This window comes from Corythoichthys intestinalis, chromosome 2, assembly GCF_030265065.1.
Source record: "Corythoichthys intestinalis isolate RoL2023-P3 chromosome 2, ASM3026506v1, whole genome shotgun sequence".
Lineage (NCBI taxonomy): Eukaryota > Metazoa > Chordata > Actinopteri > Syngnathiformes > Syngnathidae > Corythoichthys > Corythoichthys intestinalis.
In genome coordinates, this window is record NC_080396.1 from 49,222,811 (window position 1) to 49,244,143 (window position 21,333).

Here is a 21,333-nt window from a genome sequence, read left to right on the forward strand (position 1 = left end):
GGCCATAAAAGTCAGTGGTTAGATGGATGGAAAATGCATTTTTAACATGCATAGCTTTTCCAGGTTTTAAAAGACTCTACAAATACTGGCTTAAACTTCATTGGTATTTTGTTTACTTGGAAAACTTTGTAATCTACAGTAATCAAAGACGTCCTCACCTCATCCATGAACTTTTTCATGTCATCTTTCCTCTGGAAGACAAACGCCCTCAAGTCATTGAAGGAGATGTGGCTCTCCAGGTACTTGGCAAAGCGAATATCTTTCATGTTGATCTGAGGAAGCAAAATAAAGCATAAGAATAAGGGCCGGCCAATTAGCAATATTTTTATGGTGGATTCTTAGCACTTGCTTTTTGAACTTTTATTACTTGTACCACCACAACGTCTTTACACGGAGAAGCTTGTTTACAAAAGCAGATTCAGTGTTGACAACTTGGTGACTGACTTCTTTGGCGATAATTTTCCCCTAAAGCGACTAAAAAGTTTAACTTCAGCATAGAAAAACGTAAGTGGAATCAACTCCGTCTGCCCTGAAGGTATGTCAGGCTAGCAAAATCTTATCGATGGTGTATTTATTGAGCATTTTTTGGGATGTGCGTGTGTCTGAGTGTAGACATACAGTATCACACTGAGAGCATTGATTTTCAGTCAATATTGTCCAATCCTACTTGGGGATAAAAGTTAATTTATGGTAAACTTTCATAACATGTCTCCTTTACGTTAAGAAGTCTGACCCACCACAAGCATCAAAGGCTCAAAGATGTTTCCAGCGAATAGGTGTCTGTTCTGCCTCAACCACTGCACAGCTGCAAATGTGTCACTGTGGCATCTACGCAGGTTCTCCTCTTTAACCTTCATCATGTTATTCATGTCACTGAGCTTTTTCTCCAACACTGTCAATCAGCAGAAAAGAAAATGATTTGGTGCTCTCAACAGCATGTGTCGTTGAAGCTTACTTCTTAACTCAGCAGTCAGATTGCCCTTCTCTCTGCACATGTTTGCTTTCTCTTCTTCTACCTTTCCCCTCTCCTGAAGGATTTGCCTCAACTCGGCATTGACCTCAGTGATCCTCGGTGTTACGTCTGGTTGGTTTTCAATTTTGGCAAGCTCTACTTTTAGGTTTTCGATCTCCTTTTTCATCTTTACGATTTCCTTCTTCTGATCTTCCTCTTCTGTCTGCTTCATTTTGAAGGCATGTTTTATGTCTTCGATCTGTGGAAAGGATCAGTCATTTTAGTTTATACTTAATGCAACTTCACAGTACTCCTAAAAAATTTAGCATAGAGGTAGGCCATGGGTTACGACGTACTCAACTTACATGATTTCGACTTTACAATGCCGGAGTCTCGTCCGCCATTTTGTCTCCAGTTTTTTTTCTTTTTCTTTTCTTTTATTTTTTTCGCGTAAAGGCCCTTAGCAATTAGAGATTACAAGTACCAATTTAATTTACTTATGTTTTCAGTTTATTTTTTCTATCTTTCCAGTTTGCCATAGTGATAATTGTGATGTGTGTTTACAGATTTTCATCTTACTGCGAGGAAAGATGAAATGACGATCGGCCGGCCATTATATTCATGCCATCAGCCTTCACGCTGTGACCCGGGAAATTAACCGGCTGCTTTCATACATGCCGCATCCATGTTAAATCCCGGACATTATACTTGGACGTAACCCGGTTAATGTCAGTTTCATCTCGAGTTAGTCAACCCGGAAAATTGCTTTCAGACATACCGTATTTTTCGGACTATAAGTCGCACCTGAGTATAAGTCACAGCAGCCATAAATTGCCCAACGAAGAGGAAAAAAACATAAGGCGCACCGGAGTACAAGTTGCATTTTTGGGGGAAATTCACTTGATAAAAATCCAACACATAGAACTGATATGTCATCTTGAAGGGCAATTTAAAATAAAAATACAATAGAGAACAACATGCTGAATAAGTGGACAGTATGATAATGTTACATGATGCATGAACAACGAAATGGGAACGTGGCCGGTATGTTAACGTAACATAGCTATTAAGAGTTATTCAGAAAACTTTAGCATAAAGAACATGCTAACAAGTTTACCAAACCATCAGTGTCACTCCAAAACACCAAAATAAAATGTGAAATGATACAATAATGTTTTAATAATCTCACATGTAAGTCACTCCTGAGTATAAGTCGCACCCCCAGCCAAACTACGAAAAAAAACTGCGACTTATAGTCCGAAAAATACGGTGAGTGTCACCTGTTTAAATCCCAGGACTTAACCGGAGTTCAGCGTATGTCTGAAAGGGGCAGTAACACCAGCATTGCATCGGCATCAGCATTGATGGTAAGTACAGTATCTCATTTGTTTATTTTATTAATATAAAATAAAATACATGTTTTTGGATAGTTATTCTGAGATTATGGGGGTAATTAGGGGTACTTAAAGGGTTCATTCCGACTTGCGTGGAAATTAGGGTTATGTCACCAGCGTAGGAACGGAACTCATTCGTAACCCGGGGACTAACTGTATTGTGCTTTCAAGTTAAATTTCATGATGAACATAGAACTTGAAGGGGAAACGATATCGTCATCGCACACACCATATAATTGTCTGCATTAGTCTAACACATATATAGTCTAACACATACATATGACACCGTCTAAGTGTTTGCACTACTCTAACACACGTAATATAATTAATCAGGAAATAGTATCATTTTCATATTTACGGTAGGACTACGCTACTAATATAAAATAAATAGAACACCATAGTTTAATGGGAGGAAATAGAAGAGATACACAATGCCGTCTTATCACAGGAGTGACGCACCAACTCTGGCAAATCTGCTCTCCCAGCAAACTCCAAGGACAAAGCGCTTTGTCCTAAAACAAGCACAACCAGCCCGGACAGCAAAGTTGATAGCGGGCGTCCCAATCCGCGCACGAACCTAAGCCGCCCAAAACCGGCCACAGCAGGGGCGGCCCAAAAGCAACGCCCAGAAACGCCTTCGACAAGACCCGCGTCAGCAAAGACTTCAAAAAGACTGGACACTGAGATAAGACAGATTTTCTTCTGCTCGGAAACATGTAGCCTTGTTTTGGATCCAGAATTGTCCCTCCGTCGTCTGTTTTTGCCTTGTTTTTTACCATTGTCGACGAATAAATTGTCAACCTGTTTTTGGCGAGTGTTCTTCAAGCTTTTGAAACATGGAGTCAGTGTGCAAAGGGTTAACACAGGAACGCGCGGAGTTTAGCTTCCTCCTGGCCTGGCTCTTCAGGGGCGTCGAGCGGCGGAGCACATTTCCGTTCTGTTGCCGGCCTCCCCGTGCGGTTTGGGCTGGGAGGACTAAATTCCTTCAAACTACAACTTTACAGCTAAACTTAACTGGACCAAGTTTTTACCGACATAATGCCCAACTAGTCAAATTACCTCACTTGTGCGAAGTTTCGTACAAGATGTTGTCAAAGGAAAGTGACCACTGATTAAGTGTATACATGAGTAAATATTGTAGCGGTGACAATTTCATTTCCTTCAGAAGGTGAACTCCAGCAGAAAACACACTTTATTATCAAACAGTAACATATTTAACAGCATATTTTTGTGTGTGAATATTAAACGTATTACGGCTTTTTACTGTAAAATGAGTGGGGGAACTGAATTGTTATTTATAAAATTTTAGCCTAAATATACTAGAATGCGCCCACTTGAAATGTAATTGCCCTGATGTAGAGTATGTATGGACTGGCCTTTACACACAAAACATATTATTCTTTTTATGGAATGCTGTGTGTTCCAAATCTAGGTCTGTCATTTGTCACTCACCTCTTGATTACTTTTATCCAACTGATCTTGCTTCTGTTTATGTTTCAAGGAAGTTTCTCTGATGGCAGTGCTCTGAAAAGGAAATTATTCTGAAAAATGAGATACACGCCTTCTACAAAAAAGAAAATGCAAACAGCAATAAAATCAAGTTCTGCTTTTGGATTGTTTTCCTCTTCTGTGGTATGTTTCATTCTTCCTGAAACCAACACTTGCCTAGGTGTTTTTTCCAGCTTCCAACTTGAACTGAATGAAATATAGGTGCATTTAACTCATTAATATATGCAATTACAAAATGTAAATACATCCACACCATATTTTCTTGAAGAATCTATATGCAAAAAGAAAACAAATTGATAGCAGTGTTGTTTTCGTCAAAGATAATGAAAATATTTCGCTGACCAGCATTTTTTTTCATGACGATGACCTGACAAGATACGAAAATGTCTTGGATGATTAACATAACGAGAGGATTTCCAGTTTTTGCCTGACGACACCAAAATGTAACTTAGTTTCTGTTATATTGTTCACAATGCGTTTCATTTGCTTATTGTACGTGTAGTTCGACAGCAGGGGCCAGTACTGTAACGTGCCCTGCCACCACCCCCATAATAATCTGAGGCAGCACCTGAAAGTTCAACATGCTGACATTTATTTGAAGTTGTCAGAAGTCATTTTAACGCCGTTAATGCAGACATGCTTTGGACTCTATGTCGCAGCCTGACGTACGCCTCCAAAAAATCCTGACTACGCTCACGTCAACGCGTCGTGACATGAACGTCAGAGGATTGTGATCGGTTCGCTCAGGACGTTGTTTGAGGTTCAGCACAACAACACCGCCATTTCAAACATTCAAACACCTCCATAAAACGTCTTCTGCGATGCCTACCTTTCAACATTTGTATTAACAACATTTGTTGTTCAATATTGATAAGCTGCATCTCTAAATACACGCGTTCCATCTCCATTGCCATTGGTGTCCAAAATCGTGCAAAGACAAAGCCACACCCTTCTCGTGACTAGGCATTGAATTACAGAGCAACACATTCCCTTGACGTAGAATTTCGAATGCTCAAGGACGATGTATAGCGTCTACGCCGTTGCTCCGCCATCAACGGAACGCAGAAGCATAAATCACTTCGAAGAGATCATAAGTATTTTTGTCCAAAATACGCAAGTTTAAGGGGCTGCTAAAAATAACAGATCTACAGTAATATGAATATCATTTTTTTCTTATAAAGTACAACACTATTACTAGTTCATGCAGTTACCTCTGAAAGTAAAGAATTGCCTCAACTTACAAGTGTCCGAAAAGTTTCCCAAGTTGCGAGCTGTCACTTGGTGCAAGCTAACACTTTAAGGGTATTAGCAAACTTTACTAAAACTAAAATTTAGGTGGAATCTCCATTTTTGCTCACAAACTTTTGGCATTGACACAGAAGCCTTTAATTGTACTTTCTATTACCCAACGTAAATGCCATTTGCCCTGCACTTCACACATGGGTATCCATATTTCTTAGATCTTTTTTATTGTTATGAATTATCCCTTCTAGCTAAGCTTTCGAGAAAGTGAATGATACATACCCTGCAAAATGCCTGCATTTGTAGCGGGTACAGCTGAGGATACGGGGCGCCAAGCATTACACATAATGCTTTCATTGAATTAATTTTTCGGGTAAAAACAAGCAGACGCCATTGAAACAATCTTATTTCTCTTTTAATCTGTTATGCTGATAATATAAAACGTAAAAATAACCAGAGGAGCAAAATGTACGGCAGTAGAATATTTGTTTCGAATGTTAACTGAGTCACCTGTGTGTTGATTTTTGCATCATTGGACGTTAGCTGCATTGCAATTGATTGGCGCTTTGACAACATGGGTGTTTGGTTCTTCTTCAGGATGGCTAGCCGCTGTTTAACCTCATTTCGTTCTTTCTTCACACCTTCAAGCTCCCGGAGGCTGGTTTCATACTCCTAAAAGTAAAAGGAATACAAAGCTTGGATTTTTTTTTTTTTTTTTTTTAACATTCTCATGTACAAGGATACTAAAATCCAGGAAGGGACACAATGAGGATTTATGGCAAGAATATTGAACTGAACATTCATGTTATTATTCTTCAATGAAAGAATACTCTTCATTTGAACATTTAAAACTTTATAATTACTCGTAAAGCATGCTTAATTTTACTCCTATTGTTCGACCAAAAAAACGGTTCCTTTCATGCATAACTAGGAAGTACTTATTTTAAATTACCCTCAATTCCCAGTTAATTTCTATGGATGTCCCGACCCGATGACATGATCAGAAATCGGGCCGATCGCACTATTTTTCAGACGATCAGAATCGGGTGAAAAGGATCGGGTTTTTAGCATAAGAAATATATTTGTTTTTCTGCTTCGTGTTCATACAGCCTCTCACTGTCCCTCCTGCTACTTCTCTTGGTCAGCAGTGCCCTGGAGTTGGCCATTTAGTTAGCCTCCTCTTCTCTTCATTATTTATAGTCTCCTCCTTGGTTCCATCTTCCGCAAACATAACATTCACTTCCACTGCTACGCGGATGACACCCAGCTCTACATTTACTCAAAACCAACCTCTTCCCTGTTCACACTTTCTTACCCACCACGATCCTTATCTCAGTTTTATCCTGACCTCTTCAACTTTTTATTTACTGTTATCCTGCTTTTAATCTAATTTTATGATTGTTATGTTATTCCTGTTGACCTATTGTGTTCCCATCATTCTTGTAAAGCGTCTTTGCGTATCTTGAAAAGCGCTCTAGAAATAAAATGTATTATTATTATTTAAAGTTAACGGTGATTGACAGGGGTGATTGCTCTGATCTTGCCAGAGAAGCTCTACCATCAAAAGGGCCAAATGTGTCAATCATCGTTTAGCTTGTTGAACACTAGCAGTAGTGTGCTGTGGCAACTCATTTTGTAAGTTAAAGGCTGTTCTTAGCAGTGTGAACAGATTTGAGTGGACTCACTCAATGAAACATTTAATAAAGACAAGCATTTTTCTACTCTATTTTCCTTTAAAAATAATTCACATTATGAAGGCGGCACGGTGGGACAGTAACATGTTTAACTTTTTTTTTTTTTTAACAACTTTTTTTTCGGTATCGGACTGGGACTCTGTATCGGCAGATCCTCAAAATCAGGTGACACCGGTGCAAATATATGCGATCAGGACATCCCTATTAACTTCTATAACTCCCTCTGAAAATGTTATACAAATCCCAAGCTTAACTTCCAGTGGAAATTTAATGCAATCCTTCCACCCCTTGCAACATATACTTACCACCCAGAGTTTCTTCTTCTCAAGCAACTGAATCATTTCCAGATGCTTCTGCTTCTCATAGTAATGGTTCTCGTCAACTTTATTTGTCTCGTATATCTGCTTGGTTTTCTCCAGGTAGCTAGTCCTCTCCTTTATCGCGTTCTGAAAAAAGGAACAATAAACCCTGTCATTCCTCATACAGAATACAAAAAGCAAGGTTAGTCAAATTAGGACTGCTCAGGTTTCATCAGAATGCCATGCAGAACAAAGTCGAGGCTTTGGTGTATGGGTTCACCTCCATTTCTGTCTCCTTGATGCGAACGTTTTTGAGATCACAGTGATATTCAAACATCTCCGGGGGACCCACAGATTTCTCAGTTGCCTCAAGCAATTCAATTTTGGACATTTTGGCAAATTGACCCACTTTTTCCTAGGAAAAAAAACAAACACATGAACAGAAAGTGAAAATATTGACACAAGTATTCTGCAGGGTAAGGATGGGAATCAAGAACCGGATCCTATAGAGAACCGGTTCTGTGCATTTCAATGCCATGGAATCATTTGGCAGTTTATCTAACGATTCTCTTATAGTTTCCATGCAGCACGATTCACGTCACGTAATTTACTCATGTTACACACGCTTGATTTAGCAAGTAAGACTACGTGACCATTCAACAAGTGACCACTCACCAAGCATATTCTAGAAAGCCGTCAACGAGTGATTTTGTTTTGATTTTCACAGGGCACATCATTATTCATTAGACTACTTTAAAAAATTGTGATTTTTCCAAAAAAAAGTATTATTAGGTAATTACTACGCACTGTTCGTTGTATTTGACAGTATTTATGTTTTTATTATTTTTGAGTGCTATCATCTAATATGTCCTTTTAAAAAGGATTTTTTAAAAATTTCTATTAGAAAAGTGTTTCAGTAAAATGTTACACATTCTTGTCTGTTTGCCACAGTTACATATTGCCACAGTTAACATCGAGGCTTTGGGCCTCTTTTGACCTCATTGTGAGTTTGTAAGGTTGTGACTTCTGATTCAACAAACTAGATGCCAATCAAAATGTTAGTTCTTCTTTTTCCCCAAATTAGAATTGATAAGAGAATCGATAAAGTATCGAATCGTTAAAGCTGTAGTGTGAACTAATTTCTTCACATGCCAAATAGGGTCACAAGTAATTAAACATTGTCAACCAAATAAAGCATGAAAAAATAATTTATATGTTGTATATTTGACAAAATAATCGCGTTTCCGAAGTTCGAGCCTGAAAGGGGACGAACCCGGAAGTGATACGTCACACCGGGAACAGCGTTGGCAGCTCCATACATACGGCCGCCAAACAAAGCCCTTCAAACAATGATTCAAACAGCGATATAAACGATAGACCGAGCGCAAGGGAGGAGATCCAAGTTTTTGAAGAGTTGGAGGAAGAAGAGGAGCTTGGAATTTTATGATGGATCTAACATGTATTAGCCAGACGCTAATCAGAATGCAAACAATGTACCTAGACTACCTGACATGGAATGGATACAAGACCCATCGAGATTACAACATTGGTAAGATATAGGCTGTTATTATTTTTATGATTTGAAGATGCAGGCATTTGCACATAATGTTATGTTTTTGTCTATCTGATGACATTGTTAAAAAAAATAATAATCAGACTTCATGTTAATTTTGGCAGATCCGGCAGCTCTCGTGCATATAAAATAATAATATAAAAACGTTGGGTGGAAAGAAGGAGATGAGTCTTCGATTGCTTTCTCCACTTTATTGTGGCAACAATAAGAAAACAAAATAATAGCGGACTGCCGCCACATTCGACCGCGAAGTTTTGCTTCTCGCCGATCTCCTCCTCGCCTCCCACTCCAGCGTCTCTTAAACGGATTGTGCATAGTGTCTTGTTATGAGATTTTTGTTTACAATTGTATCGAACACACGACGCGCTGACAACCTTGTCTCTTTATTAACACATGGAGCAGTTCTTATGGAAAAGTTAGAACACAGCTCGGCACAGCTCTTGGCAGGAATTGGCGTCTAATGGCGTGAGGAAATGTAGTTTTTTCACACAAGCGAACAGATTACAAAGCGCCACTTCAGTGTTGTCCCGAGACTACATTTCCCATGATTCATTGCGTGACCTGCGCGCTCGCTGATTCGCTGTGAGATTGACTCAATGGCTACGCTAAACCAACACGCTATTTTTCAGCTGTCACCTGTCAGCGGCTCTCATAGCTTATACTGTTCAATTCCACAACAGTAGGCAGCTATGCTTTGACAAAGTCATCAGTCATCTATCCAAAAATCACACTTACTTTTTGGCAAATCCTTGATCATAAGCAGACCGGTTAAGGAAGCAGGCATCTTCGAAGTGTTTGCAGCAGAGAACACTACTCGATGATGGCGTGAAATTCATTCGCTTCGTGTGAACGAAAGATGTCCATTTACGTGCCCTGCTATCCTTTGGCCACTCATACAACTTTTCGTTTGAGCGAGAACAAAACATCGCCACACACCGCTGTGGCATCTTACCGAGAAGCAAAGCAACAAACAATACTGTTCTATGGTGGACTTCCCTCGCACGTCTAGGTGTGACGTAATTTCCGAAGATTTCCGAAGAAAAGCATTTTCATTGTCAAGGGCGTTGCTATGGGTTAAACAAAGAATCTGGAAGGGTTGCATTAAAAAAAAAAAAAAATGAAAATATGCTTATAATTGTTTAGCCATTGATATTATTCAAAAACATGGTTGGCCAACCTTACTTCAAAGTTCCCCTTTAAGCGATATCGAAAATGGAATTGGAATCGTAAAAATCCTATCAATTCCCATCCCTACTGCAGGGTGATGGTTATTTTTGTCCATAGAATACAGACTGACACATACCTGGGGCAGGAATTGGCAAAGGTTGTTGACTTGAATATGCAAAGCCTTGACCTCCTCCTCCACTATTTTCTGATTACAAGATCTTCCGTTCACCCTCCACACTGACTGGTTGTTCGCTGCGTAGATCTCTCGGTTTATTATTACATTTCCACCACTCTTAAAACTAAAAAAAAAAAAAAAACATTTGAAATCAGGCAGACGTTAACCCTTTCAGGGACAACAGTCACTACAGTAGACAATTATTCAACACTTGACGATTAAGATCTTTAACCCTTTACAGAGCAAGTGGCTATTTTTGTTCATTTAAAAAAAATTAAAAATACAAGCAATTATTATTATTATTATTATGACATTATAATGTTTTAAATAATAACTAATTTATCATATTATCGTTTCATAATTATAAATAAATTTATGAATTAATACCAAGTTAATAAAAACAAATTAAATTAAAAGGAGTAGAAACAGCATTTCACACTGGTTACGGCCCCAAGTAACACTAATTTTTTTTCACATAGTAATTAACTCATTGCATGCCCATGATAGCAATAGACATTCTATTCACTTAAACTAGGAAGACTGGCAATAAATATTCAGGTTTGTAGTAGTGCAAAGCAGTTTTCGTAGATAATTAAATTCTGAAGTTTTATTGGAAATACACTTAATTTACTCATTAAAAGAATATGACGAAAAGGATTTCTTGACAGTATGTGATGTTTTTGATTTTCCGCGAACAAATACGTCTTACTGTGGCTTAATGTGGATTGGTCGCCTCCTGATAGCGAGCCAAACACAGGTAAGATGTGGTACCTGCAGACTTAACCAGGAAGCGACTATCTGCTTGAATTCTATGGCGGAATGCAGTCTTTTTGTAGAAATATACCTAATTTACTCATTAAAAGAAGAGCAAAGAGCATCACTGAAAATCTTTTTTTTTTTTTTTTGACAGGAAACAATGTTTTCACTAGTGTGGCGAGAAGAGCCATCGTCCAACCAGCAGACATATATTTTTTTTTTTAAGTTCCTCCCATGAAACAGGTCTTGACTGGATCCTGTCCAGATTGATATGTGTAAAACATTCATACCGGCTATAAAAAAATAATCAATCTGGCATGCCAAATTAACAACTTACAGTTCAATTTCAACAAATCCTCTGTCATGTCCTCTTTTCACATAGCCTCCAACCTACAACACAAAAAAAAAAACGTTTTGACACTGGCATGACTTCCACAATGATTTGAAGAAAATAGTGTATTTGAAGTGTCATGTCATCGTTTGTTCATTTTGAACGATACAAATAGCAGCCGTGACTTTTGACCTTGTCGCCTCTATCCAAGAGGGTGGTCTTGCCTGCCAGACTCAGACAGATGGCACAAACAATGCTGGATTTGCCAGTTCCGTTTGCTCCAATAACCATGTTTAGGTTTGGTCCGGGGTGAACCGTGGTATAGTCATAAGTCCTTTGAGGGCAAAAAACACAGCAGTTGTTATTTCAATTCAAAATCAATTCAAAACGATTCCAAAATCAAGTGTGGTGGTGGGGGGCTATCATGATCATACACAATTTTTCAACCCCCCCCCCCAAAAAAACACATGTATCGAGGCACTTTACCACTATATCATGATATAAAATGGACTGCAGAACAACGTTTTTTTTTTTCATATCACACACTACTGTGCTGTGTCACATTAGTAGTGTTGTCAGACAAGACCGGTGTTCTACAATTCCTTCCTACGCGGTGAGACTTGCTACATCCACACAGTGCGCATGCATACACATGTGCAAACCGTTGACTCATTTTCCCAGGAATTAGGCTACTTTTTGTTCTACATTAACGGCGTTGACACTAGGGCTGTCCCAAACGACTAATTTCCTCCCGATTAGTCAGCCGACTATTTTTACGATTAGTCGACTAATCTAAAATTTTTTTTTTTTTTTTTTTTACTACTTTAATGATGAAATTTTTGTTGAAGCTTATTAATTCACAAAAAACATTTTGTAACACCTAAATTCTTTATTAACGTATAAATAAATAACATAAATCAATATAATAAATAATAATAATAACAATAAATCAATAATAAATCACAAACAATGAGGTCAAATGATGCTGGTTTAACTAGTGCAAAAAAAATGTAAACGGAAACGCTGAGACTTCACCTCTTTAACAGGAGTCAAAACAATTCTTTCTCTTTTTGTGGTATGTCATTGTCTATATTGTTCTAAATGTTAAAATGAATTGCAATGTCCCGGACAACCATTTTCAGAATACTTTGTGTGAGTTCAGATGCTTTTTCTGGTGTGCATTCTGCATTTTGGGAGGAGGGGAAAAACTGTTCAACTTTTCTTTGTTTTAACCTGAAAACAGATAAAGTAGAGGGCACACTGAAATATTACCACAACTATTTTGAATGAGAGGCACACATACTCACAGTAACAAAATTAAATATATAGGTTAATTTTATAGTATACTACTATATGTATATATACACAATGATACTTTATAATATAAAGTAACTACCATTAGTGCAGTCATGGATTACAGTAAGCAGGCCAGTGCTGTTTCCATATATATTTTTATTATATTATTTATACAAAGGATGTATGTATATATTTTCCCCAAGTGGGAGCATCCATGATCCTAATTTAATAATAATTTTAAAAATATATTATATAATTATATATAATATATAAATTATTTTATTAAATAAAAATGCACGTTGATACGACGCACATAAAGGTAACTTCCATTTTAAAAAATCGTTAGAAAGTTGTATTGACTTAAAATCCGCTAGCTTGTTGTTTCTTGTTGTCTTCGAAAATTATACTTGGGTGACGGCGCTTCAAGTGTTCGTTCATAGCAGACGTGGTACCGTGGTATGCGAGCTCATCTTAGCAAAGAGTACACAGTGGCACCCTCCATATTTTTCTTGAAATTATTCCAGGCTCTGGCTATTCTGGTCCGCTTTTTTGGCTTTATGCCACTTTCACGTGTCACCAATTCTGCCCTTTTTGGTAATTGGCGGTGTTTTCAACTCCTCGCCGTAATGAGGAGTGAACCGGCGATTCACTTGGCTCGTTGTCATCGGTTCGGCCAATTTCCTCCTCAGGAAGGCGGCGGTGTGCATAAAAACACCGAGAGGCGTTGGATGGCTCTTTATAGATACTTTTATTGACCAAAACAAAAACGTAGGGGCTGCAGTCACTGAACTCTACGCTACCTGCGCACTTTCCCAAATCACCGATCTCACTCCCTCTCTCTCGCTCGCCCACTTTCTTCCTCTTTGCTCAATCTGACAATGCCGGTCACATTGAAATAACAGCGGTCCCCTTAGGGGTGTTTGTAACAACCGCTTGAATCGCGAGCGCCCGCCATTCTAAACTTTATCCGCAAGTAATTTTTTTTTTTTAACCCGTTATTACCCGTCGACGGTATGTTTTGCCCGTCGACGCATTTACGTCATCAATGACGTCGACAACGTTGACTAGTCGGGACAGCTCTAGTTGACACTTCGTTTTGGCAAAACATCAATTAAAAGCGGTTAGTACTGAATATTTTCGCATGATATATCGAGTCTTATTTGACTTTTTCATTGATTCAAAAATACTTTTGGGGGTATTTTCTAGTCGTAGCTTTTAAGTATTGTGTGTTTTCGTGTGGTAGTGTCAAAGCATCGTGTTTATTGACCACGTTATACCACCCTCATTTGATATTGGTGGTATAAGCTATGTTTGTAATAATTCTGAGTATCAGTCTTGCTGGAAGAAGACAAAGTTAATGATGCTTATGAAGCTAGTACTTTTACAACGTTGCACAGATATGGCCTGGCTGAATATGCATATGTTTGTGTTCCCTTCTTTTCCTTTTAATGTTAACTGGACCAGAAAAAATAGTTTACAAATGTCTTTGTAGTTGAGGAGAAGAAGTGGAATGAAGTCCACAACGTGCTTTTTACTGGATCATACAGGGTATGACAGAAACCAAAAACAAAATCTAAGGAGGTATGCCTCAAAATTTCATCTGAAGGCTAAGTATTTCCTTTGTAATCAGTGTAGTTGTGTAGTTTAGTGCATTAGTAATTTAAAATTATACTCTTGAAACGTTTTTCCAATGTAGATGGTGAGCTCTTCTTTGGGTCAATGTGAGCAATTAAAAGTCGAGCGGAGACCAGGGGGCTCTTTGAAGTTTCACTCTTCTCCTATCGGAGGCCACACTGGCACCCGTAAAACCCTGAGTGCCATAAATTCCACTTATTACTGGTATGGCATGTCCGTGGACATTGATAAACGGGTATGTATTACTGTACACAGGTTTTACTGCAGTACTTTATTTATTGTATTTACAATCATTCGACATATAAATTTTGTGTTTGTATTTCTGTCTCTGTGCATATTTTTTTCTTATCTGCTTTTCAAAATACTACTGGAATCCTAATTTCACTGGGGAAGTTTCCCAAAGGGATTAAAACAGTTCTATTTAATCTTAAATCTAATCTTAAACTTCTTAATCTAAACCCAGGTTTCATGATGCTGTGTAGTGACTGTAGTCATCCATATACAAAGTTAAAAAGTTATGATACATTATGTTGCCAACACTAATAATATTGTCTTTAAGACAAGGCCAGTAAGTGCCAAAAAGTTTGCAAACCTTTAACTGTTGCACAGCCACTGCAATGTATTAAGGTGACTTTTAATAGTCTTAAACAAGACTGGCAATGAAAAACATTTCCAAAAATTACATGAAGAATTTAAAAACAAAAAAAATCTCTTATGAGGTTTCAGGTGTCTGGGAGCTAATTGGCATTGATTTGACTGGACTGCTTCCGAAAACTGAAAGCAGATTCCAGTATATCCTGACAGCAACGGATTATTTCTCAAAATAGGTTGAGAAATGGGCATGCCCATTAGTGACCAAATCTACTGCTGATGTTTGGCTTAATATCTGTAAAATTATATATAGACATATTTGGTGCCCAGCAATAAATGTCGGACCATGGCAGAGAGTTTGTTAATGAGGTAAGTCTACTAATCAGAAAATGCTCATCTTTAGCAATGATTTTATGATCTGCTTCAGTGATTTTAAGGAACTTCCCAGCATTAAATGTTAATACCCTTTGCTTGAATTTTTTTTTTCCATCAACTGCATCATGTGGTGTATTTTTAGACTAAGAATAACGCTATTTTTAAAGCATTACTTTTGGAACTGCACTGCACATGCATAAAATGTTGGGAATGTTTTTTTAATGTAGTCACAGCAGCGGATCATCCTCAGACCAATGGACTTGATGAAAATACCAACGAAAATGTAAAAAGGTATGCTTATCATTTTACATCTAAAATCTCCGTGGCTTTCGCAATTTGATGTTTTTTGAACTTCACAATGTGTGCTTTTAGAGCCTTCAGAAAATTGGTAAATGAGGAGAAATATGACTGGGATTTGAGGTTCCTGCTGAATTGCCAGCTAGTATTTTGAGTCCTTTCTGTCCCGTCACTGCAATGGAATTAAAGTGCAGTAATTTTCAGAGTATTATATGTTTTTAGGTTAGCATAAGAAATTGGAAATCTTATAGTAGTTGTTTATTAGTACTGTTTCACCAGTTTTCACACACCAATTATACACAAATGTAGAAAAAATGTCATGCTTACGGGTCTTGAGTGTTTTTTTTTTTTTTTTTTTAAGGCTACACATGTAAATTAGGGTTTGTTGCTTTTGTTCTTTATTGTGACAGAGATGAAAGTTACAGATAATTATCATTTTGTGATTGTTAAATTATAGATTTCTACCATCATACTCCCCGAGGTATGTTTTTACGGTGAGTTAAGAGAGTCCAAAAAACTTGCTCAACAGGAAGTGAAGAAGTCTGCCGAACAAAAAAATCAATAATTAAAAAAAAAAAATCTGGATAATCAGGTGGAAGCATACGCCAAAAGGGTCCATAAGAAGTACAAAAATGTGATGTACAAAGCTAGTGATGAGGTCCTTCTGCTAAATATGCAAAAGCATTTGGAAGATTTTATTGCTCCCTATACTATTATAAACATATCTGGCGTAACATTGCAGAATGTTAACGGACAGTTACTGAAGACCCAGTACAATATCATCCATAAGCATTACAGAAGACCTGATGTAAACGCCCAGTTAAAGATGAGCCGCTTTTGTGCATATCCAGAGCGTCAGTTATTCAGTTTGCCCCCAAAAGTGCTCCTTAGAGAGGTACACTCCCCGTTAAAGTCCCCATCTGATCCTTCTACTTTTCCAAAACACCGCACCCAAGACAAAGGTGACCTTTATAAAAACATTTTGTTCTTGACTGTTCAGTCATGTTGCCAGATTGGCCATACTGGGTTAACTGTTGCATGAGTTGCATTGCTGTGAATGTAAAAATTGGTCTATGTTTAACCTTTAAGGGTTTGTAGGACGAAAGGCTATTGGGGGTCCATAAAATATTATATGGAATGTTGAAAACCTTACAACCCTAAAGGTTCATGACATGTTCCGCTTTGGCCAGTTAGCCTTGAGTTCTGTACTGGCCCGTTGGCCTTGAGTTCACCTTTTTGAACTAGTATTATTGACTAAACTAACTCAATAACTTTTAGTACACAGGCTCTGGACATCAATTGATAATGGCCGTGTTGAGGCAGTTGTTGGTCCATTCAAACTGTACGGTTCATCATTCAGAAGGCTTCATGGAACAGAATGGCTGGCAACATTGTTTTATTAAGTTGATCACAACAATGCTTGTGCAGTATGATGCATTAACATTCCTTTGCTCACAATTTAGGTCATGGATGCCTTGAGCTCCACAATGAGGCATTGCAGGTATGCAAGTAGAAAAGTTATTATTATAGATGGAACTATTTTATACGTACTGAATATATAATCAATTATATTTGTTTTTGGCTTTAACAGAAATCGGTTCATCACTTGTCTACAGTTGTTTCAACGGCATTGTTTTGGGGAGGTTTCGACATCTCTGCAAGGTTCTGAATTTCTTTGGATGTGAAGTATATTTCTGTCATTATAACCTTGTGTGAAACATCCTACAGATCAAATTTGCAGTTGAAGACGTTTGGTTGTGCCCTGTGAACATCTCCGTACACTGGATTCTTGTAGTAAGTGTTCACCCTGAATTTAGTTTACACAAACTGCTTCAAATGTAATGCTTAGTTTAATTAAATTTAAATTACATTGTCAAGATAATCAAAATCCCAATGAGGACGCTGATCCTGAAAGATCCCATTGGAAATGAGGACTATTATAAGCGGCAAATTCTTCGCAACTGGAGGTACTTTTGTAGGCTTAAGTCATGATTTACAGAGTAATATTCTGGCTTGATTGTAAACTGGTTCCTGTTTTGTTTTAACCAGAAACTTTCTAAAAGAAGACGGAAAGGTCAGAGGAGTCACAGCAAATAAAGACCCTGGAACATCATAAACAGCAGGACTCCAGTAGTTGTGGAGTTTTGGTGCTTGAGGTATTATTTGATCCTTATTATTTGTTTGAAAAGTTCTGAAGAACTAAACTGATTGTTTTTCTATCATTTGAAAATTTGGTGAATCTCCGAATAATATGTAGACAAAACCATGTACTGCATTACAGTTTGCCAAAAACTACATCTTCTTTGGTGAGCTCAAGGAGCTGCTAACCACAGGCGAAGCTGCTGAGCAGGCTTGAGAGCAGACAGCCTGTACCCTGCTAGATCATCAGGGTAAATATAGAGCTTTTACAGTTCGCCATGCATAGCCCCAAAAGGCAAAGCAGAACCTCCTTGCCAGGGGGCGCACAAAATATTGGCATTGAAAAAAAAAAAAAGGCTCTTATAATCAAGTAATTACACACCTTAGCCAAATGCCCGTTATGTTTTTGTAAGCAACACAGAAGACTATTGTGTGTTGTGCTCCATGACTGAAAGTGATGGAGAGTCCAACGTGATTGAAATAGCAAACATAATCTTATGTATAATACTTAAAATATCGTGTTTTTGTTTAGCTGTTAAATGTGTTTTAATTTGTTCTTATTGTTGCATTTCTAGGTGCAGTGTAATAGGTGTAACAGGTGGGCCCATTTTCAATGTGCCCAATATTTCCCCCAAGATGGCCAGAACAACAGTCATTATTGCTGTGATAAAATAAATGGAAATAGTTGTGAACAAAACAACAATGACCGTTTCTGACTGTCTGACTGAAAGATTGTCTTCCATCTTCTCTCAAACCAAGATTTGGATCTGCATCATGGATTTAGTTACTGATCATTGTCCGCACTTTATCAATCCTTCCTAACATTTTTGTCGTCTTTATTTTTCTTTACAACATACGTAAAAATATTAATTTTAGAAAAGGTTTTGCAACCACTCAATTTGATTTACCTGTTAGCCATTACTTTACCCTGCTTATATCCATCGTGTACTCTAAATGGGCAAGATCAACTGCCAGAACGTCCTGCCTGTTTGCATTTACTAGGGGTGCAACGGTTCAGTTAGCCCACGGTTGGGTTTGAACCTCGGTTTTGGGATCACGGTTTCGGTTCGGTTTTGTTTTTTTTTTGTTTTTTTTTTTTTAAAATAAAAAACTGCCTTTATTTTGCTTTTAAGAAAGTGAAATAAATACTTAAAAAGTAAACATTTTCGACTGTTAAAATGCCTCTTAGCTCTTTGGCTAGTGTAGTGACTAACTACTGAAATACACATACAGTAGTAAAAAAGTTACTTGGCAAAGTAACTGGTGTTACCTTTCATGTTTTTTTCCCATTTAAAAAAAAAAAACAAAAAAAAAAAACAAAAACATAGTAACCTTTGCTATGTTTGGAGGTCATTTAATGTTGTGAATCAACCATTAAAGTAGATAAAATTGCTCCCGTTTTTGCATTAGTTCCCTTCTGTCTACTTTCGACATGTGAAAATTTTAAAACTGTTTCATCCTTTAAAGATAGACTGAAGTCAAGATTTTGCCAATTTAGGAGTATTTTAGATAAAAAGTTACTTAGGTTTGCTAGGAAAGTTTACTTCAACAGAGCCTTTCTGAGAAGTTTACTGCTCTAAAATGGCGGCTGTTTACTAACGCTACCGAGTCTATCATTTCATATGTAGTTCTATATGCATGAGATATCTAGGCGTGGATTGTAGGCTGTCGGCTACAGTCAGAAAATATTGGAGCCACCTAGCCTAGCATCGCGTTTGCTACAGCGTCACAACAAACACTCTTCCCTCTCCGTGTCTCTGACTTTTCTGGCGTCATTCAACCAATGTATTAACGCACATTGTCTCGTTGCCGAAAAGGGTGACAAAATCCGAACAGAGGGGAAAAAACGTAATGCACGAAAAACGTACACATTTAAAAATCAGTGCTCACTTGTACAAATTACGCCAAGACCGTACAACTTGACAGGTATGAATTATAGTGGACCGTCACAGTTAGGTAGTAGCACTCTGTAGCATGGGACGTCCAACTATCAGTGGTCAGGGCAAAATTATGTGCTTTAGCGAAATCATCTTCGATGGTTTTGCGTGCCATTTCATAAATGTCGGGGATTACGTTGTTGGAGAAATATATCCGCGAGGGAACAATGTAACGCGTGTCAAGCGTTGCAAATAAATTAACGAAGCCCGCCGTGTGTTTTCCCTGGTGTCCTCTTCGGGGTAGTCCTGCTCTGAGAAAGTGATATCTGCGGGTGATGTCGGCCGCCTGAGGTGCCGGAGTCATGTTATAAGTGTTGCCATTAGCATAGGGAACAAGCGCTGCAATGTTTGAAAAGTGTTTTTTTTTTTTTTTTCCAATATTTTCTCTCCCTCCGCATTGTGATCCACGGGGAAACCGAAATGTTGCCACATCGCAGATTTGAAAGAGGCCGGTGCTTCCTCACCACTCCTCCGCTTGTCATAGTGTTTTGTTTTCTTTCTTGTTTCACTTTCATTTCGCTCGTAAGCGAGAGAGGCCGTTTCTGTGCTTCTATTACACAGCTGCTTGATAGCGATTGGACATTTACTCGCGGAGCGGGAATTTCTCCGCAGCTGTGCTTCACGTCACACACAGGCACACAGAGCTCGACCAATTCATTCCACAAGCGTTCGGAATAAATTAATTGCAAAATCGAAAAGGCGCGGATCATAAATGCGTATTGGACCGTACAGGGCGGACCGTACAGGGCGGACCGTACAGGGCGAACCGTACGGTTCGGCTTTGAACCGCAAACCGTTGCACTGCTAGCATTTACGTGTAAGTATTTTTCTTAAGATATTAAACACTTAAAACATATATTTTGGTGTTCAGTGAACTTATAGCAGTAATTTAATGTATAATTCATAATTTTCCTAAGAAGAAAATGGTTCTTGGGTTCTCCAGGGTTAAAGTATATCCTTCTTATATGCATCTCCAAAAAAAAAAAAAAAAAAAAAAAAAAAAAAAAAAAAAAAAAAAACATAGTAAGCTGTCAAATTCGCTCTCAGAGTACGAAGGAATTCCAGAACACTTGTAGATGTTTCACCGTTGTAGGACATTTTGGCAGAACAGTGGTCTTGGACTCAAAATTAGTCTTGAGGCCACATTTTGATGGTTTATTTTGGATAGTGCATCTTGATCATGCTGAGGGTTAGATAAGGTGGCAACATTGCCATGATTTTTGCTACAGTTTCAGTTTGTGAGGGAGAGAAAACAACCTTGAACTAGTTTATTTTTAGAACAACGGAGAAAATAGTGTGTGTGTTCATGTTGATGTGCTGGCGTCCAAAAAACGTGTAAATTGACGATATTTTTTTTTTTTTAATAACTTGTTTCTTAACATTTACAATTTCTTGTTCGCGCGCCGCCATTTTGAAAAGTAAAAGGTCCACCCATCAGGGAAACACGGACATCATAGTACAATACCAGGTGAAAATACGACTTGAGGGGGCGTTCACATGCAATTTTCCACAGACATCTGATACTTTACATATTTACAACACTACATGCACATCAAGGCAGAATGAGTTTAAGTGTACAATTCATAACGAGAAACTTACAGGAAGTTTTTCATTGTGATGCGAAGTATGGCACCCTCCACAAAAACACCGTCTTTCCCGGCTTCACTTGGCTGGCAGGACGTGGACACGCTAGCAGGTGAGCTTTGGTCAGCATGATTCTTCCGAATTCTTTTGGGTACAAGTGCCATAACGACTGCAGAGCGAGGTGAGCCGTGACAATGTTTTGATCTAAGCGCTTGTTCTTCTTCGCTTGATTCTTATTAGTAGTCAGCAATTGATGTTGAGGCGCATTACCGCCTCCTCTGAGTGGAGTGTGAACAGGATACTGTATTTCTGCTACACATGGAAGTTAAAAAAACTGGCATACACTATTCATTTAGTCATCTTCTGAACCGCTTATTCTCACAAGGG

General features: G+C 38.2%; 1 protein-coding gene and 1 long non-coding RNA gene across 2 annotated transcripts in view; one reads left to right on the forward strand and one right to left on the reverse strand.

Annotated features, from left to right (window-relative positions):
* Positions 1-21,332, reverse strand: part of smc5 (structural maintenance of chromosomes 5) — a 49,878-nt gene extending 28,546 nt beyond the window's left edge. The window contains exons 1-11 of the mRNA XM_057826964.1: positions 20,962-21,332; positions 11,285-11,426; positions 11,099-11,151; positions 9,967-10,129; positions 7,371-7,505; positions 7,097-7,237; positions 5,608-5,769; positions 3,799-3,870; positions 956-1,211; positions 738-892; positions 159-272 (exon numbers count right to left, since the gene is read on the reverse strand). Coding sequence (XP_057682947.1) covers positions 159-272; positions 738-892; positions 956-1,211; positions 3,799-3,870; positions 5,608-5,769; positions 7,097-7,237; positions 7,371-7,505; positions 9,967-10,129; positions 11,099-11,151; positions 11,285-11,426; positions 20,962-21,110 — 1,542 coding nt within the window. The 5' untranslated portion in view covers positions 21,111-21,332. The remainder of the gene's footprint in view (positions 1-158; positions 273-737; positions 893-955; positions 1,212-3,798; positions 3,871-5,607; positions 5,770-7,096; positions 7,238-7,370; positions 7,506-9,966; positions 10,130-11,098; positions 11,152-11,284; positions 11,427-20,961) is intronic.
* LOC130909986 (uncharacterized) lies at positions 17,032-17,409 on the forward strand. The gene is made up of 3 exons (XR_009061815.1): positions 17,032-17,080; positions 17,165-17,253; positions 17,336-17,409. It is a non-coding gene; the product is annotated as an uncharacterized LOC130909986 (long non-coding RNA).
* Position 21,333: the final 1 nt, after the last annotated feature.